The sequence below is a fragment of the Pezoporus occidentalis genome, unplaced genomic scaffold (assembly GCF_034315485.1).
Source record: "Pezoporus occidentalis ecotype Australia unplaced genomic scaffold, CSIRO_AGI_Poc_V1 ctg7, whole genome shotgun sequence".
NCBI classification, from domain to species: domain Eukaryota; kingdom Metazoa; phylum Chordata; class Aves; order Psittaciformes; family Psittacidae; genus Pezoporus; species Pezoporus occidentalis.
Window position 1 is genome coordinate 4423638 of NW_026916052.1, and position 26442 is coordinate 4450079.

The window sequence follows — 26442 nt, forward strand, 5'->3', positions numbered from 1 at the left end:
AAGTTCTGCTTTGGGTAGTGCTTTGTTAGAGAAGTAGTGAGAAAGGTCTGCTGAAAAGCTCGCTGTGTCAGGGGACGTGAGTGTTGCACCTGAGAAATATTTAAAGCGCCTTTTGTAGTTACTTAGGCGAGCACTCGCGCTTGGGATGCATGGTTAGCTGGGAGTGGGCTGTAGATCTTAAAGTTGCTGGAGGTGAGAGCGTTGTTACGTTTCTGGCATTTGGCTTTGTGACTTGGCCGTCAGACCCTTTGTTTCAGAGGCAGTGTGTGCAGCCTTGTTTGAGATCATGCCAAAACCTTGGGTGATCATTTTTGTGGGTTTAGTTGCCCGGCTAGCTGTCTTAATTCTCATCTCAGGACGCTTAGCTGCGTGCGTGCTATGCCATGAGAGTTATCTTGCTAATGCTTAAGGGCTCTTCTACAGCCTCTTCTCTGTTCTGAGTCTGTATGCCTGAACTAAACTGTAAGTCAGGAAATTCTGTATAAATATGGGATTTATTAGTCAAGCTAGCTGTTAAAATTAAAAGGGAGTAGAATACAGGTATACTAATTGGTAATGCCCAAAAGAAGCAGGTGCTGTGTCAGCAGCCTCAAGATAATCTATTAGAATAGATAGTGAATGTGTTCAAGAAAGATTGCATCACTATTTGTTGCCAGCTCTCCCAAGTCCTTGATAAACCTGGGCAGGTAATTTTGATACCAGCATTGAACAATGCTGACATAGCTGACAGTGATTTTGTGCTGACTTGGTTACAAACACTCACACAAGAATTGTGTATTCATGTCCAGGTACAGTAAACCAAGAGTCATCACAATGCTATTCACGTTTTTTTTGAATTTTACCTATTGTGAAAATGCATTGATAGCCTAGTTTCAAATAATGATTTTATATATGTGTGCATGTTTCATTTTGAAGTGTTCTGTTTGTTATGAAGTCTTTTGGAACATTGTGACTTTTTTAATAACTAACTTTCATAATATGAAATCCCCATTTCCTCTTATTAGAGTAGAACTAGTGTAAGATCTGTTAATCTTTCTTGTATTTGTAGAATTAGTAATCCAGTGTAATTTTTAGTAAACAAGAAATCTATGTTAAAATTGGATGTGCTTCTTACATCTTAATTGTTAATACAGTTTTAAATTGGATGTGTATTTCTTCAAATGAGCATCTTTTGGTGCTTTCCAGGTGAGACTGACACACTTTCACCTCCCACCATCAATGTCACAGTCGAAACTAAAGTCAGCTTGAGTAAATCATAATAGCGTCATGATAGCTGCAATATTATCTTCCAGGTGAAAGCCCTGGAGAGAGTTTGTGCATTGTTTATCAGTGGAAAAAAATGTGATTTGTTATACAAAAGTTACAGATTAGGGCTTTCGGATCTGCTTACTGTTGCAATTGTCCCTATATTCTGGTTCCAGGGAGTAGAGCAATATGCAGAATAAATCAATACATTCCACTGTTCTGATAGCAGCATTTTTTTAAGCCCCACTTTGTGCCTGGTCTGTATTTGATCACATGTAAGAGTTCTGCTAGAAAGGGAGATAATTGCTTTTATGCTTTTTGGCAAGTTAGTCACTGGGGAAAAAAAAATGTTTCTTTGTGCCTGCCAACTTAAGTCATAACAGTTTGCAAAAGAAATGCCATAATGCTTTCTGGCTTATTTTTCTACCATAATCTACTTCCTTAAAATGTTGGGTTTTTTTTTCTTCACACACTTGTACAGTGCAGCGTTTTTTGGCAATGATATGCGACATAGTTTTAAAAATGTTACTTTCTGCTCTCCTAAGAAATGTGCTTGTTATAGGTAGGGCAGAATATTACATAAAACCTCCATGCATTTCTCAGTGTTTTATCTTGGTAGGGAGTTTATCATGCAGAAAAATAAAGCCTTGCTTGGTTATCAGTTGAAAATGGCAGTAGGTGAAATCATAAGCAGGTGTGTGAGGCTGAACCCCATCTTAGCAATTCCTGCTGTTTAAGTGATAAGACTTGAGATCACTTTAAATGCAGAACTCTTGGGGGAATTGGATTCCCAGCAGTTAATTACTTATTTGCTATTTTTTGTGTATGTTATGTGAACATACCAATTTCTTTACTGCAAGGTGTACATCCTGGTTTAAGTAGCTTTTGGAAAACATTAGTTCTACATTAAGTGCTTTTGTACACAAGTGGGTTTTTGGTTGTTTTTTTTTTTTTTTTTAACAACCTGAATCAGAAAATTAACAGTTGCCAACTAATACTTATCTGTTAATACCTTCTATGAGGCCAAGCCTTTTATCTTGATAATATATCCATTATGAATTAGAGAGACATTAACATATGAAATAGATTGCTATCTTAATGGCAGTAGTTTCTTCATAGTTTACCAAAACCTTGTGGTAAATCTAGCTGGTTACCTGCTACAGTTGTTACCCAAGCCATGGTTTTGAAATCTGGGCACATTCTGCAAGCTAGGAGGCTGCCTCCCTTGCAGGTCAGGTCTGGACAGCATTTGCAGACCAGGGTAGTGTTTTGGGGAAGATCTGCAAGCTGGGTCCAGAGCCTCACACTAATGGTGGGGAGAATGGTCTCTTGTTTCAAGGAGTTGTGGATCAGAATTACACTGAATTTCCTAAAGTTAGCCTTAATGGCTGAATCAGCATTGTCTTTATTGGTGTCAGAACGGGCTTTCCTTGACTGCTACAAAAAACAGTTAATTTTAAAACCTTCACAAAGAAAAGGATTTGACTTATGTAGAGAATGGCCTTAGAAGGGGTAGATAGGTTTACGCATAGTGTCTTAGTGCTTTTTTTTCAGGTTCTCAAAATGAGAAAGTTGGAAAGTAGGCTTGGTGAAGCATTAATAATTATATGTAAATACACACATGTACATCTGTTTGTGACATCCAGGAAGTAGCACTTGAAATGCTGTGAAATGGCTGGTGGGCAGAGGAGGCAGCTTGGTTTTTTTGACCTGTACCCAGTGAAAGTCATACTATTGGTGAAAATTAAGTTGATTTGGTGGGTTTTTTTCCTTTCCTGATTTCTGAAGTTCATGAGGTCGTAGGCAGGTTGTGCATGGTTTTGTAGAGACTGTCTCAGGTTTTAGCAGTACCTTTTTATTTTTTAACATCAGTTCAGTAGTTGACTTATACATAGAGAGAATATCATCCTTGGACATCATACTTGACTTCCAGCAGGTGTCTAATACCAGCCTTGGTCAAGCCAACATGAATGTTAAGTTCAAAGTGAACCATTTGATGCAATTTGAACTGACCACAGAGTCTTGCATTATTTATTGAAAAGTGGTTCTGTTGGGTCTGCATATAGGTAAAGAAAAACAGGAAACCATGATCTTGTCATTGATTCCATTAGATTAAAAAATTGGCATACAGGCTGGGAATTGAGTAGAGCCTTGAAAGAGATCCTCATTTTACATGTGGTTGTAAATCTACTCTAGTGTTGGTAGTACATGCCGTTTCTGAGATAGTTGTGGTTTTTTGCGTTTCAACACTTGTAATTTAGTACTTTGGATAAGTAACATGTTTCTTCTATTAACATCTTTTTTTTTTCAGCTATTTGAGTAACAAAATGAAGCCTGCAAAGCTGCAGTACTGGGTTCTGGGTTGGTTTTCTATGGCGTTATGTGGTTGGTGTACTTCAGATAAATTCACTCAAAGGTAAGTTTTGCTGTAAATTAGAATCTCTTGACAGTTCTTACTTAAGTGCAGAGTAGAACAGTTTAACTTTTAATGAGTGGAAATTTTATTATTTTATGTGCTGGTTTTGGTGTGTTATTCTGCCCTTAGGTTATTGGTAAAATGAGGCATCTGCATTAACTGGAGGAGTGGGGGTTGTGCCTGAGAAAAGCTTTACATTTGTTAATGTGTCAGCATGAAAAAAAGAAAGAGACATAAAAGTCATTCCTTGCACTTAAAACTTTTGCAATCCTGCTTTAAATGAATCATTTAGACTTATGAGGTAGGAATGCCAAAAATCAGAAATAATTTTATGACCTATAACAAAAAACCGGAATCATCCGTATGGCATGAATTGTACCAACTCTTACACTGTATACTTTTTTTAATATCTCCTCTCTCCTCTTGCTATTTTCTTGATTCTAATGATTTTACATTCCTTTTCATACAGCATCCCATCTGAGGCTGTTACACTGCCAGGCAGCCTGGTGGCTGTTACACTTGGCAAAATCTGAGCTTGAATACCAATGGTCCATGGGGTAACCGTGCCCCAGATCACACACTTCTGTGGTAAAAGCTCAAATTTCTATTGCATTCTATTAGGAAATAAATTTTCCTCCTTCCTTTCAATGTTTTGGCAAGAGAGGGGTTAGGGGTGCTCAGTTAAATGAGCACTTCTTATAACAGCTACATTGCAGCTGGTTGGTAGCTTAGGCACTGTGCTGAGGTCTCCTGAATCCCCAGGACCTGGGCTATGGCTTGGCCATCTTGGTGGCATAAGCACAGTGCTGAACTGCACAGAGCAGGATAACGAGCCAAAAAGATGGGAGGTATCCCTGAAGCTGAATAGGTATTAAATCCAAGGCTTTCCTTGGATTCCAGTTACAAGCTTAAGTGTCTAAAACTTGTTCTGTTTAATAACCAAAATTTTCTCAGCTGTCTTTAGCTAGAAACTGTCTAGGAGAACTTGTTTTGGCATGATTGCCATTGCAGAAGCTAGCTGCTATTTCAAATACAGATGAAAAATTGTATTATTCTAAGCCATTTTTCTATTGATTTTTAAGCAGGGAACCTTAGCTGCTCTACAGTATTGAGGAATTCTTCCATTCAGGTTTCCACAGTAGCTGTGAAGACCAGTTGGAACTGTTAATAATTTTCATTGTGGCTATGCCTGATTTGTTCCAGAGCTGTTCTGCTAAATTGTTTAAAAACCACAGTTATATGTGAATGCTTAAGAGAAAATGGTGGCCATTGCAAACTCGCAAAACTAGGGGAAAACAATGAGAAGTGATAAAACATGGGAGCATCCCTACTTCCTCAGGTTGAGAGGAATTAGCTGTCTCATTTATTTATATATAATCTCTGGCAGGCATTAATGATGGACAAGTATCTAATAACTTCTAGAGAGTATGTAAATTTGTTTTTACAGTACTGCACACAGTGCTGTCAGATGGCAAAATAATTTAGAGTTCTGTTTTTGTTGGTTTTCCCACTTGCTGTTCTATTTGATTGCTCTATGTGGTTGCTTAATAGCTAATTATGTCTGCTGTAGTGTCTGAAGCAACAGGGTTTTTATCTACTTGTAGTATGTCTGCTCAAAACTGTTGGAAAATGCCTCTGTAGAACTGGCAAAGACATAGGCTTCCAACACTTTTTGAACAAAATTTTTAAGCATTTTTATTTTTTCCTCCATGTGTATAGGAATAAGATAGTACTGGTGCCTCTGTGAGTTATTATATTTTATTCTAAAAGGCTTTGAAACACAAGTGCTTTTGTAAAATATGGGATATTCCTTCCTCAGTTCTTCCTTAAGTAGCCTTCAGAGTGTCACAGTTTGATTAGTTATTGAATAAATTCAATTTAGCTTAAAATTCATATTAAGCATTTTGAAAATGTAGTGTTAGAATTAAATATCCATGAAATTATAAATTCAGCATTTTTTAGATATGTTTTTTACTCTTTATTCTGATTTTGTTTGGGGTTTCTGTTTGTTTGGGTTTATTCTAAAAGACTGGGGCTACTTGAAGGATCATTGCACCTCCTGCCCTGTCAGCTACATTATTTATGGGTTGTTTGTAGTCTTTCTTTTTTAGAAGAGTAGTTAAAGTTCCAATGTTGTATACTGTCTTCTCAGCTAATATCCCCATCAACAAGAATTAGATGATTCTTAGCACCCTAAGTAAAGATATGTTCTTTTTTTTAATTGTTGTTATAAAATCTTGTCAGTAAGCACTCTTCTAAATATAAACCAGAACAACATCTTTATTCTGTATTTAAGAAATGGAAAGCATATGGAAATAGGCTGCCAGGAGTAGAATTTGTTTAGTAATGGGGGAGTGTTAGCAGGTTTCCAAGTATGTTGTTTCTGTGTGATTTGTTAGTTTGATCCTGCTGTGTTTGGAGTCCTCAAATACTGCAATAGAAGTTACAACAACCAGCTCTAAAATCAGTGTGTTACACTAGTAATCATTGTGCTGCTGGCTGAAGGTGTTGCTTTTCTTAAACTGCTTGAGAAAAAATTGATTTGTTTGTCTTCTTCCAGTGACAACCACCCTCATACCTGGAAGAAGCTGTATCTTGTTCATCATTGGCCAGTGACTGTATGTAAGGTAAGATTTCTGTGTTTTGTTCTCTTTTATCCTGACAGATATTTAGCCTTGGACAATTGATGTTTGAAAACACAGTGAACAAAGCGTATCAAGCATTTTATCTTGATTATGCCCTGTATCTTTATAAAGGCTTTATTGATCTTTGTGCACCTTTTGCTACTTCCTCTGCATTCCAGAGTAGCAGTAAACAAGACAGGATTTTAGAGTGATGCAGATACAATAGTCAATGTAGGACATACTGTACACTAAGCCTTAATTGTTTGTTACACATTTTGAGATGTTTTGTTAATTGTAAACTTAATCCTAGATTTTCACTAGGCTCTGTAAGAAGACTTGCCTGCCTTGTCTGACTGAAGACAGTACTTGAATTGTCTGCTGCACAACAAATTTTAGTTTTGTAATGTTGGCTTCAGCATTTTAATGATAAGTCACCCAATATGGACTCAGTCAGAAAAAAAGAGAGCTATAAAGCAGTTATGCAGGGATGTCCGAGCATTTCTGTATTTGAGGGATGGGAACTAAAAATGACCTTAACCTTCCAATATATGTCTATCAGAAGCACAGCTAAAAGGTGAACTACTTATGTCCCTTTTGCTGTTAAATACCTACTGCCATCTGTTAAGTAGAACATTTTTCCTATGCTGGAAATACTTAAAAGGCCTCTTTTCACGCAGCTAAGTTAAAAATATGCTATACTTCAAAGTGGAAGATGTGATCAGGTCTACTGACACAGGGATGAAGAGCCCTGTGGATAATAAAGAAACTTCACTTTCAAGCTAAAATCTCTGGGGCCAAAAAGGTCCAAATTCTGGGAGATTTAGGTTTATTTATTACAATATTAGAGTCTTATTTTTTTGTACTTTAGGTACTTTTTTATTTCTCTTAATTCCTATTTCTGGCAATATGTATAAAAGCAGTAGCAATAAAATTCACATACTGCCTGAGTTTCTGAGGAAAACTAGATGTATTTAACATTAGTTAAATACAGAGGGAAGTATCAATAACAAACCTCATATGTGTATGACTGACACCAAGGAGTGGCCACTGTTCTGTTATTTGTTTGTTTACCTGTTTTTGAGGGGGAGTAAGGGCAGATTTGCTACAATTTGTGTGATTTTCTGCTGAGTAAATATCACTTATTGACTTCAACCAGAGATGCTAGTGTTTGGGAATTTGTAGTGCCTGGCATGAGTGGGCATTCAGAGTCTGTAGCAGTGCAAACTCTTGCTTATATGAATAGTAATAAATAATAAAAAAATCCCAAAGAAACCAAAAAAAAACCCCAAACCAACAAAACAAAAAAAACCTACCATTTTTCCCACTGTGTATTTGTGCTGGCTGCTACTCTTACTTCCAGAGTAGTGCCACTGAATCAATGAATAATCTTTATAATCTTCTAGTGAAATTGCAATGAATAATGTAAGACATTAAGCATCAAAATATGTAGTCTTTTTTACACTTTGCTCATTCCTTATGATCTTCTGTAGTAAGAGGTAGACAGAATCATTTTGAAGGAGTGAAGTGACTTTCTGCTCAGTTTCCCATCACTGAGTCAAATGGAGAAACAGAATATCAACCATACTCCCATAACAGCTTGCTTTTTGCTAATGCTAATGTAAGGGAGATGCCTAAATTCAGCTGTGGGGTTTTTCTTAAGTATGTAGATTATTGCTCATGTTCAGTATATTTGTATATGATTGCTGTTATTTCAGGGAGGAAATATTTTTAATGTCATTCTTCAATTTAAAACTGTTGACATGATGTTGAAAGGAAAAATAGGTGGGTGAAGCAAACTACAAAACTCATTTATGTGAAAGACCATGAGACACTACTTTGTGCAAGTACTAATTAGACTACTTTGCTACATACTGTGTTCTTGATAGGTGTGTGGATGACCTATCTTTTAATTCCTAGCTGTTTTGCATATCTCAACAAGTTTTTCAGGCTTTTGAAGACCTTTCTTAAGTGGCACACCAGAAATTTGAGAATGCACATCAACCAGGTCTTCCTGTTTTAAACTGAGTGCAGCTGGTGCTTTTAAATACTGTGACCAGCACAATTAAACTGAGAAGTGTTTTGTAATCATGTCTTCTAAACTAACCTATTAAAATAGAATAGTGAGTATTATGGAAGCCTTAATAACCCAGGGATTTAGCTACAGACTGCTGCAGTGAAAGGGTGAAGGAAGAGAGATATTCTTCCTTATCATGTGATTAGAAATTCCTGTACCATATAATTGACCTAAAGTGACTATAGCTTCAACAGAGATATCCAAACTAAATTCTCAAGCTGACCTCAAGTAATTATGAATTTAATGTTCCCTTAATAAATTGTGCCTGTAGTGCAATTTATTGAACTTCATGTGACTAATCCATGTCACACTTAAACTTTCTGGTCACAAATTAATGTTAGTCCTGTTAGGTGGAAACAGGAGCAACTCAAGGGCAAGAAGAGGGACTTTTCCACTCCCTTTATATGGAACTGTGAAGATACTTAATTCAGGAACTTAAGAAGGGAGATATTATTGCAGCTTTTGCATCCTTGAGATTGCAAAAAGAGAAAAATCTTCTGTCAGCATTTCCTTGTGAAATAGAGAGAATCCAGTGCAATTTTATAGGCTATTTATTTCCTCCTCTGTTGAGAATGGGAAGGATGATAAATAAATGGGTACTAAACCCTGCTGTCATCTGCCTTTGACTGTATGCATGTGCCGATCAAATGAGTCAAAGACAACAGAATAGGCTGGTGAACAGAACAGCCTGAATTCAAGTTTGTAGTGTTAAGTAGCAAATGAAATTTTATTTTTATTATTTTAATTAAATATGAGATAAGTTTTCTTTGTCAATAATTTTACAGCAAAGGCTTAAAGGAAGAATAGAAACAGCATTTCTTTTTTGTTATTTTTTAAATAGAAGTAGTCACATCTAGGATTAGAGTTCTTTAGATAAAGGGATACCTTTATTTCTTAATTTGTGTATTAAGCCAGGTGCGTCAAAATGAGTTCAGCTTTTCACATATGCTGTTTTGGAACAAAGTAAAGTTTTTTTCAGAAATACCCATGTAACTTGTAAGAGAACTCTTAATCTATACCTCACATGTCTCTGTGAATAAGGTCTGGTTTAGATTTTTTTGTGGGCCTTTGTCTTCTATAAGAATAAACACATGAAAGACTTTAGCTTACCAGCTCGTGCTAGGGAGGTGTTCAACAAGAAGTAAATTTGTTTTATTCCCCTCCTCCCAGGTTTTTTCACCAACCTTATAAATTTGGTTCATTCATTGATTGGTTTTACCCCAGGGGGTGGGGGGAAGGAGGAAGGGGAATATTCACATACTGTTTGGGGAGAGAAATTGAGGAGGTGAACTTTCTCCACAGTTTCAAAAGCAAGATTTTTTTCATAGCAGTTATGATGTTTCATCCCAAAATAACACTTAAAATTGATCTTAGTTAAAGAGATGGCCCTTTTAAACAGGGTGCTTGAAAAGGAGAGCAGGATTAAATATTTCACTTCCCAGAAGCTGGCTTTATATTTAAACTTGGGGTATCTACATGTCATCCAGTAGCACTATCCTCTCCTATGTACAAGTTGCTGTACCAAGGGATTTGTAATTTGACAGCTCTACAGGTAACAATTCCATAACAGTTTGATGGTGTTTCACTTCTTTTCATTTTGGAGGTGAAAGTAGTCTCCACAATTCTAGCAGCCGCTATTTGTCCTGCGTCTTGCTGTTACAAATACACTCATCTCTCTTCAGCACTCCCTTTCAGCATGGTGGGTGCTGTAGAGGCTCTTTGTCTCTTTTCTTGGTGTTATATGTCATGTATGGTTAATGTGTATTTGCCCTATTATCAGATTGCTTTAAATCGGGAGAAAGCAACATTCCTTTTTTCAAATTAATCTAGATATAGAAGGCTTTCTGTGGTCCAGTGTCTACTAGAAAAGATGCATTTGTTAACTGTTTGAAGTCAGTGCTTGCCTGAGATTGAATTAATCCTTCAGCAATCAGTCTGTGATAAGCAGGAAGGCTGACAAGAAGTGTTTTTGCAGAAGTAGCGGCAATACCCAGCTTCTCAGATTAGCATTTTTTGATTTCATGATATTGATTTAAAATGAACAATGGAAAAGTGCTGTGGCTGGAATTAAAAAGAATGATGAATGAAGCTGGAAAAGCATGCAGACTCTGAACTAGTGCACTGCACGTTGCACTGATCTCACAGTTCTGCCAGCACACAGTGTTAACACTGAGAGCCTGATGAAATGTGTAAAAGAAGCTGCTAAGGTTAACTGATAAGGTTAGTGCTGTGATAGGGGAGAACTGATTCCAAATTTAAAATACTCTGGGCTTTCCTTTAGCGTGGCTGAGACCTGCGGTTAAAGTTTGAATAAGGAACACAATTGCACTGTTCCTGTTACCACCCTTACTTGAGCAATCTTAACTGCTAGTTGGTTGCTTGGGTTTGGTATTAACTGGCTGTATTTTGGGCTAGATAGCTGAACTCTCAGCTCCGCAAAGCTTGTGCCATGACAGGAGAGATGTTGTAGAAGCACTTACAATGTATATTTGTTGAAAAATACTCCTTTCTGGGAAAAAAAAAGCGCTGTTGCTAGGTTTAATTGCTTCTGTTATTGGTGGCAAGAAAGGAGAGGAAGGAAATGGACACAGATCAAGAAAGTCTTGCAGAGCTCACAATGTAGCTGCCACTGGCTTGTGGCATGTGGAAGGCAATTAGTGAGATTACAGGCTTCTCTGCTCTTCTCTACACTCTGCTCTTGCTTTGGCATTCATAAAAGGCATTGTGGTATAATTAAGGCAGCATGTAGAGCCAAAAAGAAAAGCTATTAGTATAGGGAACGAAAATCGGAGAATGTTGTTATTTAATCATGACTATTGTTTATTAAAAAAAAAAAGCCTTAATTACTAGGCAGAGTAGAATCATAGAATCAACTGGTTGGAAAGGACCTTAAAGATCATCAAGTCCAACCATTACAATAATCAGGGAAAATATTGTGATATGTGAATATGGATGTGTTTTATATTGTTCAGGAGTATGTACTCTGCTCTAAACAATAATTAATGTGTAGGCTGTTTCTCCTGCATTATCAAAAGTTTTTTCTGGGGCCTTTTTATTTTTGTATGAATGTATATAATCTTTCCTCTTCTCTCCATTTCCTTGCCCCTCAAGTCAAAATATTTTTAAATTATATTCTAACTATTTTATTTGGAATAAGCAGACTATTTAATCTCTTCTTTGTATTTTTCCCTTTTGATATAACAATAAAACTACTGGATGCAAAAGATGGTTTTGTGCTTGTCTAATATTACAGTTTATTTTGATGTTTTTTATTTTAGTGATTCTGGCCTCCTTGAAAAAATCTGATGATGATAAAAACACTGAGAGCTGCCATCTGGAGTATGATACATACAGATGTAGCTCCATACATTTAGCATTGATCAGGCTACTTTCCATTACTTCAGAGTCCTTTGTCTTCATTTTACACTGTGTGTTCAGGATGCCCCCCAGGCACAGGTACAGGTTGGGCAGAGAAGAGATTCAGAGCAGCCCTGTGGAGAAGGACTTGGGGGTGTTGGCTGGTGAGAAAATGAACATGAGCCAGCTTCAGTGTGCGCTTGCAGCCCAGAAAGCCAACCATATCCTGGGCTGCATCAAAAGGAGTGTGACCAGCAGGTCAAAGGAGGTGATCCTGCCCCTCTACTCTGCTCTTGTGAGACCTCACCTGGAGTATTGTGTGCAGTTCTGGTGTCCTCAACATAAAAAGGACATGGAACTGTTGGAACAAGTCCAGAGAAGGGCCACAAGGATGATAAGGGGACTGGAGCACCTCCTGTATGAAGATACACTGAGAAAGTTGGGGCTGTTCAGCCTGGAGAAGAGAAGGCTGTGTGGAGACCTCATAGCAGCCTTCCAGTATGTGAAAGGGGCCTATAAGGATGCTGTGGAGGTACTTTTCATTAGGGACTGTAGTGATAGGACAAGGGGTAACGGGTTAAAACTTAAACAGGGGAAGTTTAGATTGGATATAAGGAGGAAATTCTTTCCTGTTAGGGTGGTGAGGCACTGGAATAGGTTACCCAGGGAAGTTGTGAATGCTCCATCCCTGGCAGTGTTCAAGACCAGGCTGGACAAGGCCTTGGGTGATATGGTTTAGTGTGAGGTGTCCTTGCCCTTGGCAGGGGGGTTGGAACTAGATCTTAAGGTCCTTTCCAACCCTAATTATTCTATGATTCTGTGATTCACTTCATCTGCTTCAAAACTTTAATAATGCCAGCTGGTCTCTATTAAGTGGCACAATCCATGACAGCTTCAAGTAACTGGAGTTCACCAGTTCCTGATTTGGCAAAGCAACAGTTTTCACTCTTGGACCACCAGTGAAAGAGCTTTTATATTTTCCTTTAAGCTATTGGTTGCAGGTAACAAATACTATGTATTTTTTTTTCCCACAGATGAGTGCTAACGATTGTGAACACCCTCCAGAGTACTGGACAATCCATGGACTGTGGTATGATCATAGGAGTGTTTGTATTTCAGCCTGGAAAGGAAAAGTCAAGTTTTGTACCTACATGATGAGTGCTTTTTTATATGTATTTATTTTTGAGGGCTTAATCTATTTGGTTTTATGATTCCATGCAATAAAAGCTTATGGCTTGATACAGAACTGAAATATGCTTTTGTCTCTCATGACTTGCTGAGCTCCAGGAATCTTCTTGCCACATGGACATTTTATTTGTACATCTGCTTGCAAGATTAGTAGTGTTCTTAAACAGAAGGGGAAGTATAGTTTCCCTTTTCCCGCTCCCTGCCCCCCTTCCATGAGTACACAGAATTTGTTAATGTCTTGTGACCGCTTGTGGCTTTAAGTATCTTAACTCAGCACAAATATTGCAAAAGTACAGGCAAAACTAATTTGCTTCAAAGGAATCAACTCACGGGGATTGATGCCAGTGGCAGCAATTCAAAGGGTTTCCTGACAAATACAGGTAAAAATCAGTACAGTGATTTAAGCTATGCATCCTGGAAAGGTGAGCAGCATTATGTCTAGATTTCCTGGGAGTGTCTTAATGATACTTGCAGAATCATCACTTGGTGCAGTGCCTGGAGGAGGTCATTGTCCTTAGTGACATCATGTGCAAGACCCTTCCATATAATTTACTTCTCCTATATGACTTATACACAGAGTGAGAGGGACTCAACAGCATAATGAAAAGCCTCTGCATGGGGAGGAAGTGTTTTGGCCATAATTAATGGCTTGAATTTTTACTTCTAAACCAGTGTAGAAGCTGATGGGGTACTTGTATTTCTAAAGAAAATCTCTAGCTATAATCCTGCATATTTAAAATTCAGGCTAATGATGCAGACTAGAATGCTGATAGTTACTATCAGTGAGTTGGGAAACATCTCTCACTTTTATTTTGCTTCCCTAGGCCTGACAAAACTGAAGAGTGTAACAGGACGTGGCATTTCAATGTCACTGAGATTAAGGTATTTATTCAAAGCAAAAAACAGTCTCACCAAGCAGAGCTGAGTGCAATTACTTTTGCACATCCTAAATGCAAAACCTGTAGCTTACAATGTATCATTTTTAATGCTTTTTTGCTGAGAGGTATGGTCTTTTAGGGACTCCCCACATGCATTAGGTGCTTCTGCTACTGCTTGAAGTTGCAGTGCTTGTGGTCATTAGCAGCTGTTCCTACTTTATTTTGTAGATATGAGGTTTGGCTCATTCAGCTACATCCTCCTTAAAAAAAATCTAGAGAACAGAGGAGGTGGATCTGCAGTGGCAAAAAGTACCTGTGAAAAAGAGGTTACAGTCAGTCAGTGTTCTCTCTTCCATTTTCTACTGTAAAGCCAGAACACAGCAAACAAAGAGAGTACAGATGACAGTCTTCTCTATGTTTTCTCCAAGGGCATTAGTCCCTTATTCTTTGTTAATTAAGAAAAATAATCCATATTTCATTCAATGTGTTGTAAATGCGGCTAGGAGGCGTATGTTGACAAATGTGAAAAGCTGTATGACTGAACAGCTGCTGCAGGGATAAGTTGAAGGAAAATCTTACATTGGGGCAGTGTGTTGGTATTGGTACATTCAGGTATTTAGGTAGTTGTATCTACTTGTTAGCTCCAGCAACAGCATTTTCAGAACACTGGGGGAAGAGACCTTTCCTTTTTCTGCAAGTAAATGTTTCAGTTTGGGATGTTAAAAATGAGACATCAGTTCTAGAAAATGTGTCAGTGTATGTAGATTATGTAAGAAACAGCTTCTCAACACCATAGGTGCATTTATTAATTGTGATATTTTTTAGGATCTTTTATCAGACATGAGACACTATTGGCCTGATGTGCTTCATTCATCTCTGAATCGCACCCAGTTCTGGTGAGTATTAAAATAAACAAAGAACAACCATTTAAAAAGTGTTTTGGATGTTATTTAAAAAAAAAAAGTCCATCTGAGTTAGTATATCTTTGAGTGAGACTTTGTTCTTGAGAAGCAGTGTCCAGGAGGCCACTGAAAGCAGTGTGTCTTGTCACTCCCATTTGCAAAATTAATGCGTTTTCTTGTTAGAGCAGCTGCAAAATGAAGAGGTTGAAAAGAGGGCCATGGCAGGGGTTTTGGAGAAATGAAACTTGGTGAAAGAGAGAGAATGTGTTTCCTTCCCATGTGGGCAGGGAGAAAAAGCAGCTGCTGAATAATGGTAGCTCCTGGGATTTTATAGGTAGCTGCCAGGCCTCTTTTCTTAGCTAGCTTTGCTGTGTTGCTGGCCTTGAAAGACGTTTTCTTTTGGCCTTTCTCACAGAGGAGGAAATAGAAAAATAGGACTCATTGGATCATCCTAGCTACTTTTCTACAGAATTCTCCCTTTTTACTTACTTTCCTAGCAGCCTAAAATCAGATACAGGAATTTATTTAGAGATAACCTGCTTAGATCATGGGAAGGAAGAAGGAAATTTTTATCTTCCCTGACAACAGAACTGTTTTCCTTCCCCATGTTTCTCTCTGCTTTTGAATAATCAGGCACTTGGACCAAAGAGTGGTATGGGTGGTATTTGAGTTTGCACAAGCTTTAGTTTGAGTGCATTATTTTAAACTGAAGTCAATGACCATTCAAGTTAATTTGCTGAACCATGAGCTACATGAGACAATGTATAGGTATGCAATTTGTTCTTCCAGTTCTACAGTGAAGGCTGTAACATCACCTAAGAAGCAGAGCACATAGCTAGAGGCAGTAGCATTTAAAGCCATCTCAACTACAAGTGCCCGTAAGTTTTCCTTTAAATTGGATGACCATTTCTTCTCTGTATCACTAGGGAAAAGCTTTGAAGGGAATGTACATCTGTCTTTAGTCTTGGCCTTCCTCTACAGAAGATTCTAGAAGACAGTTGTCCCCAGAGACTTAAACTGGTTTCACAAGTGTCTTATTGCAGCCTAAAGTTGCAACTGTCAAAAGTGGGGGTCTCCTCCCTCCACTCCTCTGTTCTTGCCCTGTGCCAGGGAGAACAGGACTACCTCTTTCTGTGATAGCACAAGTTTATGCAACCTCAGTCTGTTCCTGCAATTAGAATAAGAAAAACGTGTTGGAAATCTAGCACCTCCCATGCCTTGACCTGTTTTCAAAAAAAAAACAACAAAAAGAGGTGCATACGAGTCTTTATTTTGCTAACACAGATATTTTGGTAGGCAGCAGATGTGAACAGATACAGTTAAAATCTTTTCCCTTTCAGTTCAAGGTTAGCAAATAGCACTTATTTTGATATCTGAAAATAGAAATGTCATAAAAGCAGAAGTCAAGTTACAGCACTGTAACTGCTATTTGGATTGATGGAGTAGTTCACTCCCTTTCAGTAAGGTGACAAGTGCACTGTAATTGGCAGTTGTAACTGCAGATTTTGTAAATGCAAGCTTTTAAGCCACTCAAAAGCTTATAAAAATCCCACTATATGCCTTCCTTCAATTAAAATACTTAACTTCAAAATTAACAGAAGACCCCACACTCTATAGTGTAAAAATCCCAGTACAACAGAAATTAAGAATCTGAAAGTGAAACTGACTGTTCACAATTTTCATTGTTGTAGACTAAAGGCATCTTAATTACGTAAAGAGCATGAGCAAATAGATACTCAGTATCTTAGCATAGCACATCAGGGTTTTTCCAAGACTGCTATAATTATGTAATATGTTTCTTCCTGGCTTTACCTTTAAGTGTAGCCCTGGCTTGAAAGGAGAGGCAAGGAATCTTCCTGGTGATTTTATGATGGCTGCAGGTGCTTCTGTAAAAGTAGATGCATATCTTCATTCCCCTTATTAACTTATAAACTGTGACAGTTGCCATCCAAGAGTTTGAACTGGACAGAATAGAATGCCTTAATGTAGGACAAAGGGTTAGGTGTGCTTTGATATCTCAAATTTATGAACTAAAAGAATCTCTTTTATAGTAATTTTTTTCCTTTTTTTTTTTTTTTTTACCAAATAAGAATTTCTTGACCAAGAGAATTCCCTTCAGGATCAGTTTATATATATGATACAGAAGAAGGAATCAGTTTTAGCCTATAGGACAGCTGGGTATCCTTAATCTTCTACATTCTGTGGGCAGCACTTGCAGTTGTGTTTTACAGAAATTCTTTGTTCCTACCCTAATAATAAGCCAGCCTTCAAGATGGGTGGTGTCTGTAATCCTTGGACCATCCTTTTATGCTCCTGACTTTGTCACATCCGCGTGACTGCATTTGGGTGAACTCTGTCCTTGTTGTGCAAACAGGAAGAAAAATCTCTGAGGTTTAGCTTCCTTTTCACGCAGTTGAGTTGTACCAATTTCATAACATTTCATTTCTGCAACCCCCTGAAACTTCATTTGTAGATTTGAGGTGTACAAGTGTAGCATTTATTCTTAGCAGCACCATAGAGAGAATGATGGATAATGTCTATATAGTAGAAGCCAGTCTAGTGGTGTGCCTGCTAAAGTACTGGTATCCTACAAGGAAGGAAAAAATGTTCAGCAAAGTTCTTGACAGCTAGCATATGTACTCTGTGCTACAGCCTAGCTCGTGAGTACAATAGGTGCAGAAGGATGGGTGGCCTTCATGACTGCAGGAAGCTTTGTTCTGTATCTACATGCCACCTAGCTGTGAGCTGAGACTCAAGTAGAATTACCTTGTCTTACTGTGGTCTAAGTGAACTATAATGTGTCATAGCGAATAACATTGAGACATTAGTTCTTTTGATTTCATAAACAAATTATGTTATGTTATTCCCTGGTACCTACAGATGTTTCATTTCCTAACTGCTTAAATTTGCATTTAAATGGAAGAGGTGAAGGTGAAATTTCATATGCTTTCAATGAATGGTCTTAATTAGCTGTATCTGCATCATTACCTTTTTTTCACGTGGCTGTGCAGCCAGATTTAAGTGATGCTGTCAAGAGTGTCATCTGAAAGTTTCAGTAATTGCTTTGTAGTGACTCTAAAGTTGCTTTCAATTCTGGAAGCTCACAGGACCGATGAAAAGCATCTGGTGTATTCTTGGCTTGCTGCAGCTGATGATGCATGGGCACTGCCTGTGGGTAGCTCTGTGTATTTTCACCTGGCATCCCCACAGCACCATCACCTGGGCCCTGTGGTCAGTGCGAACTGGACCAAACCACCCCAAAGCAGTTCCAGATTAGCAATAGTGTGCTTCTTGAGCACCATCAGATCTTTGGCTCTGTATCTCTGCCTTCTTTGTGGGAACAGAAGGACACATAAGTACTCCTGAAAGCTTTCAAAAGACAGGCACTACACTTTGCCCCTTTGTCTTTTTTGAGTTTGCCATAAAAGCACAAAAATTGCTTTCTTTTTCACTCTGTTCCTTGGTATTAGAAGACTTGATATAGCAGAATAGAAGGAAGATTTGAGAGCAGTTCTGTGAAAATACTGACACAGGCCAAAGTAGAAGCTGAGGCAACAAGTCTTGTCTTAGCAGCTTGTGCAGTTTCAGTATTCCACCCAGAATAAGGTGGAATAGGGAAACTGCAGTTTTAGTTCTGAAAAGTTTTTAGTGCTTTGCAAGTACGTTTAACATCAAAGACTCCACAGAAATTTACACAAAGCTTAGAAATACTTATTTTCTAGGCAGATTCTTACTATTCTGACCTCCAAGCATCTCCTTGTAATACATCGAGGGACCTTTGTATCATAAGAACATGATTTACTTCATCAATTCCTTCAGTTAATTATTTAAAAAGCCAACTGATTCAGAGGAGACAGCTGAAAAAAACAACATCCAGACTGAGCTAACTTAGAATTATAGAATGGTTAGGGTTGGAACGTACCTTAAGATCTTCCAAGTTCTAACCCTCCCCTGCCATGGGCAGGGACACCTCACACTAAACCATGTCACCCAAGGCTCTGTCCAGCCTGGCTTTGAACACTACCAGGGATGGAGCATTCACAACTTCCTTGGGCAGCCCATTCCAGTGCCTCACCACCCTCACAGTAAAGAACGTCCTCCTTATATCTAACCTAAACTTCCCATTTAAGTTTAAACCCATTACCCCTTGTCCTGTCAGTACAGTCCCTGATGACGAGCCCCCCTCCAGCATCCAGCCTTTTAGATACTTGATTTAAGTATATTGGCTAGTTTGCACAGCAAATATGTCTGCAAATAATGTTTTCTAAAGCTTAAACTTACATTTTGCTTTTCTCCTATAGGAAACATGAGTGGGAGAAACATGGCACTTGTGCAGCCACACTTGCGGTCCTTAATTCTCAGAAGAAATACTTTGGTAAAGCCTTAGAACTCTACCATCATGTTGATCTTAACAGGTACTTAGTCTGTGGTCTGCCTTTTCTTTCAAATAGTTTCTAGAAGTTTCAAGTCTAGCCTAAATAAAGTCTAAAGATCTGATGGTAGAAGGGAAGCAAGTATTAGCATAAATTATTTTTAGTGCTAGAGTTCAGAGGAGAGGTTGTCTACTCTGAGAAGCATTTGTCTGGTCACTTCAGAGTTTAGTAAGACAGCATCTTTCCTCACAGCATCATTTTAGACAATCTGAGCCAGTAAATTCTGAGAAGCTGCATGGGCTATATCTTGCTACCTAAAGCTATAGTACAAGTAAACTTCTAAATCAGGTGACAGAAACCCCCAAACTTCTGAGTCATAGTGAAGCCCAAACATTTGTTTTTAGGAAAGACAGTGCTCTGCTCAGAGGAAAGGACAAGCTGCAGGCAAAATCATCAGAACACCTTGGGTAAAAGGCAGAGAGTTAGCAGCAAGGTGGGGTGTCCTGAATAGTGGGACCCACTGCTGGCAGCCCTATGCTATCCTCTCAAATAACCCCAATGTGACACTCTCGCTTTTTCCTAGCAGCTGATTGCTCCTCATGGTTCCAAAGCACTGGGCATTCCAGATAGAAAATCTTAATGGGAATGGGGTGGCTTGTCCCAGCACTGTATATACACATTTTGGCTGCAGGTGAATGCCAGTAGGCCAGAGTCCTTTCCCCATCAGTGCTTGGTATGGGTAGGAGAATGTTTGACTTGGGTTTGTTAACCGTGAATTCTCTCTGTCTGTAAGGTGACACTATCTGAAAGAGGAAATAAGTAAGTTCTTTCGTATTGAGAAACATGCCTTTTTTTTTTTTTTTTCAATCCTAAAATGCTGCTTATGTTCTGACACTGACAGAACAATCCCCTAACAAAGTCTCATTCACTGTGCGTATGTACAAAGGAAGTAGGTCTCCCCCCACCTTTTTTGTGGGTGTCTTGTAAAACTTAATCAGATTTTTCTAGACATTTTGTTAAAATTAATAATGTCTGATATCTAAGTAGCTGGAATGGTGTGACTAAAACATTTTACAGATGGCACAGTCACTTATTGTGTGGCTCTATCAGCATGTGTAACACCAAAAAAGAATAGAGACTGAAACATGTTGAAATTAATTGCTCGGAGCATATTCTCCATTGTAAAAATGAGCATAATTAAATTAATCTTTACTGGAAAGAATAAAGATTGCTAATGTTCTCATTACTTCATTTATACTTCAATAAAAAAAAAGTAATGTCAGTGATTAAAAGATTGTTTCCAAAAAGCAAATTATTAAAAAGAGAACATAATGCAGGCTTCTGTAAGAATAACAGAACATCATCTATTTTATTGGCTTCCTTTTATCAGTAGTAAAATGACTATGCCACACAGTTAGGTCTTTGCTCGACTGGGTTAAACTTTCCCTGTGCAAAACCTGACCTTTGAAGGGTTGAGCATTACCAGTGGTCATGGACTAAATCCTGCAAGATGCTGAACGTTCCTACTCCTTACAGAAGAAGCCAGGACTTAGAGACTTAGCACCTATTAGGTCCTTAGTCTTGTCACCCTGGAAGTACAGACTTCCCTCGGGAAGATTTAGATTTTAGGTTCAGTAATCTAAAGAAAGGGATATACAGGCTAAAGGTTCTTGAGAGTTACTTTGTTTCTCTAATGTGAACAACCTTTTCCTCTTCAAAAAACATACTCATTAGGAAACATTTCTGCCCTGATCCAGATCCATGTGCATGTCCCTCTCCCAGTGTGCTGTGTACCTCCCACTCTAGCAAGCCCATCCTGTCTTAGAACATGAGGTTGTTTAGAGCAGCCTCACAGATCTGCCTCTGTCCCTCCCTGATGACCAGAGCACCTGGCTGTTGCTCAAGGTGGGGGAAACAAAGCAGTTAAACTGCATGTCTTACCCAGCCCTCAACAGAGCATTCTGAAGGTCCAGCAAATAACAGTAATACTGCCTTTCCTGTAGCTGTGTCTGAAGACTCAACTCTCCAAGTTCCTCATATTAAGGTGGGGGAGAGAGTTCTTCCTGACCCTGCCAAGTTGGATGGGAAGTGGCCTTTCAAAAAAGGGGAACCTTTCCTTGGCCTGGTAGAGCTTCCTTTGCTCCTTGTTGCTGTAATTCCTGCCAAATTGTCACTAAGATTATCTGTTTATCTAATGATTTTGAAGTTATGTTTGCATACAGGAGCCATGATAAAAATGTTACGTCTTTGTTTCAGTTGTCTCCTGAAAGCTGGGATAAAGCCAAGCAGCTCATATTATGAGGTAAGAAGCAGCCTTTTATAAAACAATAACATGTGTATACTTATTTTCAGCAGGAGTCAAGCAATTTCTGGAGAGTAAGTAATCTTCTAAAAATTGTATAGTTGTTTAATGTGCTTTATCTAAGTTTTTGTGAACTTAAGTGTGTGAGCTGTTGGAAGATGTGCTAGTGACTTATGAATTTATATAAGCTTTTAATTTTTCAGATGACTGCCATAAAAGAAGCTCTTACAAGATTTTATGGTGTAACACCAAAGATCCAATGTCTTCCTCCAGAAGAGGTAAAAACCCCAAACACTCCTCAATGCCACCACCCCCCAACTGAAAAACGAACAAAAAAGCAACCAAACAAAACCCAGCAACTTACTTTTTCAAAGAGCACTTCTTATCAAAAAGCAAAAGCAAAAAGATTGCAAAATCTTCAGTACATTGGAACTTAGGTCTGGGTGTTACTTGTGTATACAGCTCTTTGCAGGTACATATTGCTTAATTCTTGGAGTTGAGTTCATAAAAGCACATTGCTTACATACTGGCACCACTGACTTCATCTTATGTTACTGTTATGATGGCTTTTTCTTAATGCAGAAATATTTTTAGTGTAAGAAGGAAGCATCCACTCTTTACTTAGTAACTTTGCTGTTAGTATACTTACCCAGAAAGTGGGAGCACTGGGTTTTAAAGGTCTCATTGTCTTAAAAGTTTTGAACCAGCATCCCTTCCATGAATACTGTAACCACCACATTAGAGGTATTGCTGTAGCTGAGTACTTTGCACTCCTACTATAGCTTAATTGCCATATAGTAAATTACTACAACCAGCAAGAGTGAGCTGAATGGAACTGGTGACTGGTGGCCTTGACCAGGTACTGCCTGTCAACAGCAGTCTTCCCTTCACTGGGCTATACTCACATTCTGCATGAAGAAATTCTTCAGTGGTCAAAATCCTTCAGAAATAAAGCAGCTCAGAGGCTTGTCTCAGAGACTGTTCTCAAAAGCCTGTACTTAAAGAAGTACAAAAAAAGCAGGATGACGATAGTGTCTAGAGCCAACAGTGTCTAGAACTTCCATTTCTTTCTACTTTTCCTTGCCAACAATTATACTATGAATCATCATGCAGTAGAGAATGTGGTATGCAGAGACAGTGTGCTGTAGTGTAAAATACAGGTCACCGTATCTGACCTATAAAAGCCTTTGAAGGAACAAAATAGTGTTCTGAACAATTATGTGGGTGGGGTGCATAACTGTTTCTTTCCTTTTCCAGCTAGGTTACTCTGCTTTTATTGAAAAAGAAAATCAAAAAGCAAACCCACAATATAGTTTTCCCTCTTACAATTGGTTCCTTATTATCTCAGCTTGATAAAAGTGGTTCACAACAAAACACTTGTCAGAGTTATTGCCCATACACAGACAACAATTTTATGAAAACTTGCCAAGATAAAGTTGCTGTTGGAATTTAATAGCTTGTGTGTTGTCAGCTCATTTGCATTAGTAGTACTCTGAGGTTTTTGTACTCGGATGTATTTTTAAGTTACTTTAAGACACAAAGGCATACGAGTTGAATGTGGATTGCACACAGCCACCTCTTGATGTTGAAAAAATAGAGCTAAAACAAACCCCAGTTTCTAGCTCTGTTTGCTGTAGTTCTGCCATTGCTTTTAGTACAACTGGGATACTGCTCAAGTTATGTGAAAGTAGTTTACAGCTGGAGTCTCCTGTGCTTAACTGCTGAAGCTAATGGTAAATAGAAAGGGAAAAGTATACTCCAGTTATTTAAAGATAGCCCTTCTCAGAGTTCCAGCCTTGTCAATGCCTGAAGTGTGTTGTGGAGGTGCTTTGATGTTTAAAATGCATTACACACTTGCTGTGTTCTTAAGTTTCTTAAAAAAAAATCACAACCCCACCCCAAACCCAACAGCAAGGAGAAAAGAAACAAAACAAACCCAAACATAAAATCCCCAAGAACAAAAAAAGCCAAAAACAAAATAAAAGCCAAAACCAAAATAAACTACAAAACCAAACCAAAGGAACAACAACAAAAAAATACCCACCATAGTAATTTCTCTCTTGTACATGTATTTTTTTTGTCCTGCTGTAGTGGTTTCAAAACCATCTTTTTTAACACATGCACACCTGAGCATTTTTGGGAATTTTTATTTAGACATCTTCCATGTCTGCTTGCCTTACTCCTGGTTGGTATCATTCTTCCTAGCCTGTCCTCTAGTCCAAAAATGACATTTCTGATACTTTTTGACAGCTTGCTTCCATATTCTTTCCAGTAACAGCTGTTACAGAACCAAGTTTATTTTCTCCTTTTTGGAGAATTTTCTTTGCCTTAATTCTCATCCTATGAAAGAGCTGTTAAAAGGTGGCTTTCAGGTCACGCATACTCTTCCATATTCACAGACTTCAGCCAGGGTTCATCATTAGGGTGAACATCTTCTGTGTATGGTGCAGATTTGGTAAATGCTAAGATGTTCTATGTCACAGCATTTCATAATGAGGCTTACTAGTTAGGCAGATTCCCTAAACTGTTACTGAATTATGTTGTTGGAATTTGCATCTCTGTCTGCTTGCTCCTTATGTATGATGAGCTGTTGAAAGTGAATGCCCCTGGTATCTGCCCTCTTCACATTTTTCAAGTGGCAAATATACAAATAAGCACCGCTGTATTCTGTAGATAAGGCAGTATATCTGAAGAATTATTTCTTCTCCTTACCAAGCTGATCTCATCCTTCCTGTTTCTAGGGTGAAAAAGCACAAACAATTGGTCAGATTGAATTCTGCTTCACGAAAGAGCTGCAGCTGAGAAACTGCACAGTACAGAATGGTGAATCCGAACCAATGCCAGCTGACTTGAAGCTCGGAACTGAGGAGTTATCTGTCTGCAGTGATACTCTCCCAACATATTATCCTTCACAAGTTCAAGATCATAAATGAAGCCATAAGAGTTTGAAAAACTTTTTCAATAGTAACAAAACCCAAATCCTTAAAACATTATACCTTGGGAAGCAGTCTTGACTTAGCAATATTACAAAGCCGTGTCCATGTCACAGGCAGACTGTGAAGATTTCTTCTGGAAAATACAATTCCTTTGCCATGAAAGGAGAATGGTCCACATTGTAATGTCAGTTATGGGCTGAAGTGTTGCATTTTGGCTCTGATATTGATGGGACTAGAATCTGATTAAGAACTTTGCTTGGACTTCTTGGCTTGCTTATGGCTTGAATCAGTGTTCAAGAGAGAACTGTCACTTGTTAGTTTCACTTGCAGTTAAGTCTGCCACTTCGGGCACTTCTGGTTTTAGACAGTGAGTCAGGTAAATGAAGTCATTCTTTGTTGTTTGAAAGGATGTTTCACATGAGATAACAAATTTTTGAGAAGAAAATATTGTAAACAAGAATTGCTGAGAGAGCTGTCTGGGGGTCCTTTTCCAGACAGGAATTGTGCAAATTGTGTAAATTTGCTTTCCAGAAGTGCTGGGCACAGGCTGTGTCCCCTGAGGCACATTAAGCCTTTCCTCATTCAGAGATCACAGTGGACCAAAGATGACAATTTTTGCATAACTTCTTAGTGAATGAAATAACATTCATCAGGTTTTGGCACTTCTGCCTGAAGGACCCCAGGAATACTGTATTAGTAGCCTTACCTATTATTTGTTTGATTTTGCTACAGTAGCTCCATACAGTCTTGAAGAACAACCAATCTTAGAACTTACTTCCAGTATAGGACAAAATGTTAGGCCCTACAAATACATTGTTGTTTATTTTTCATTGTACTTGAACATTTAACATTACCACACAAATATGAGTGCCTGCACTTTTATTTACAAATGAGATTGCCACATTATCATTTTGTTCCAAGAAACAGCTTTTTATAAATGAATCAGTAAATGACACAAGGTTTCAGTAGAAAGTACAAAATTCTCTTAACTCTTTCAAATAGTACTTAAATGTGCATAGGTTTGGGGTGGACTACATAGAATGTAAACAAGTCAGAATGAACATGAATTTACCTTTATTGTCATCAGTTTGGTGTTTTTTTTAAAGAAGTAAGACTCTTTCATCAAAATTGTGCTATTTTTTAATGTTTTGGAATTTATTTATTTTTTTATCATTTGTTGAAGTCCTTTGTTCTCCTTTTCCTTTCAAAGCTGTACCAAATCCTTGCTTGTTAAGCTAATCAGCAGTGTTATGGGGAAGTGGAAACAGTGTTTGGTAACCACCATCAGCCAGTCTCATTAACATCTTCCTCAGGGCTTTTAATTCATCAGTTTGGTTATGAACACAGCCCTTAAACAGAACAGCAGACTTCTCAAAACCTCACTATAAATATTGCCGCCTTGGATCAGCAGGTGCAGCAGAAAAACAATCCCGTTAAATCCACAGCAACGTGCTGTACTGCCACATGAGCAATTGTTGAGTTTTCTGGTTTTCTGTAGTTGTTTTAATTCTGTGGTGCTCTTCAGTTGGAAGAAAAGCTCAGAATTGGAAGCCTTGGTGTCCTGGGTTCAGCAGCAGCAGTCATTTTTTCCCCTTCTTGGTAGCTGGTGCGGTGCAGTGTTTTTGACTTTCGGCCTGGGAACAGAGCTGATAACGCTCAAAAGTTTCATCTGGCCAAGGACTTTTCTTGCCAGGGAGGAGGGGAAGGCGCGAGGAAGCAGAGACAGGACACCTGACCCAAACTGAGAAGTATTCCATACCACAGCACGTCATGCCCAGGATGTAACTGAGAGTTACCCGAAAGGGCTCGGGGAGTGCGGGGATGGATGAGGTATCAGTCGGGGCTTGGTCAGGCTGGGGGGGGGGCGAGTTATTGGTCAGCTGGTGGTGAGGTGTTGTATTCTCTTCCCTTGTTATTTCCTTTATCATTGTTATTATTGGTGGTAGCAGCAGTGATTTGTGTTATACCTTAGTTACTAAACTGTTCTTATCTCAACCTGTGGGAGTTGCATTCTTTTCAGTTCTCCTCTCTGTCCCTCTGGGAGTAGGGGGAGGGCAAGAAGGGGGGGAGTGAGTGAACGAGCTGTCTGGCTGGGTTTAAACCACGACACTTGGTAAGTAACATTAGTTATTGGAAGCAGTGGTAGC

The 26442-nt window shown here is 38.6% G+C and overlaps 1 protein-coding gene across 1 annotated transcript; it reads left to right on the plus strand.

The window, feature by feature from the left end:
- Window positions 1–25758, plus strand: RNASET2 (ribonuclease T2). Its single transcript, XM_062641972.1, has 10 exons — window positions 1–192; window positions 3557–3661; window positions 6222–6288; window positions 12751–12806; window positions 13729–13786; window positions 14608–14678; window positions 18986–19099; window positions 21314–21359; window positions 21563–21637; window positions 24101–25758. The coding sequence occupies exons 2-10, from the start codon at window positions 3573–3575 to the stop codon at window positions 24290–24292; spliced, it is 768 nt and encodes a 255-aa protein (XP_062497956.1). The 5' UTR covers window positions 1–192; window positions 3557–3572; the 3' UTR covers window positions 24293–25758.
- The last annotated feature ends 684 nt before the right edge of the window (window positions 25759–26442 follow it).

What these genes read in the sequence shown, in the direction of transcription:
- RNASET2 (XM_062641972.1), top strand. Translation starts at nt 3,573, where the DNA reads ATGAAGCCTGCAAAGCTGCAGTACTGGGTTCTGGGTTGGTTTTCTATG. An exon ending in GGCCAGTGACTGTATGTAAG is followed by an intron (nt 6,289 to 12,750) that starts GTAAGATTTCTG and finishes TTTTTCCCACAG; the next exon opens with ATGAGTGCTAACGATTGTGA. An exon ending in AATGTCTTCCTCCAGAAGAG is followed by an intron (nt 21,638 to 24,100) that starts GTAAAAACCCCA and finishes TCCTGTTTCTAG; the next exon opens with GGTGAAAAAGCACAAACAAT.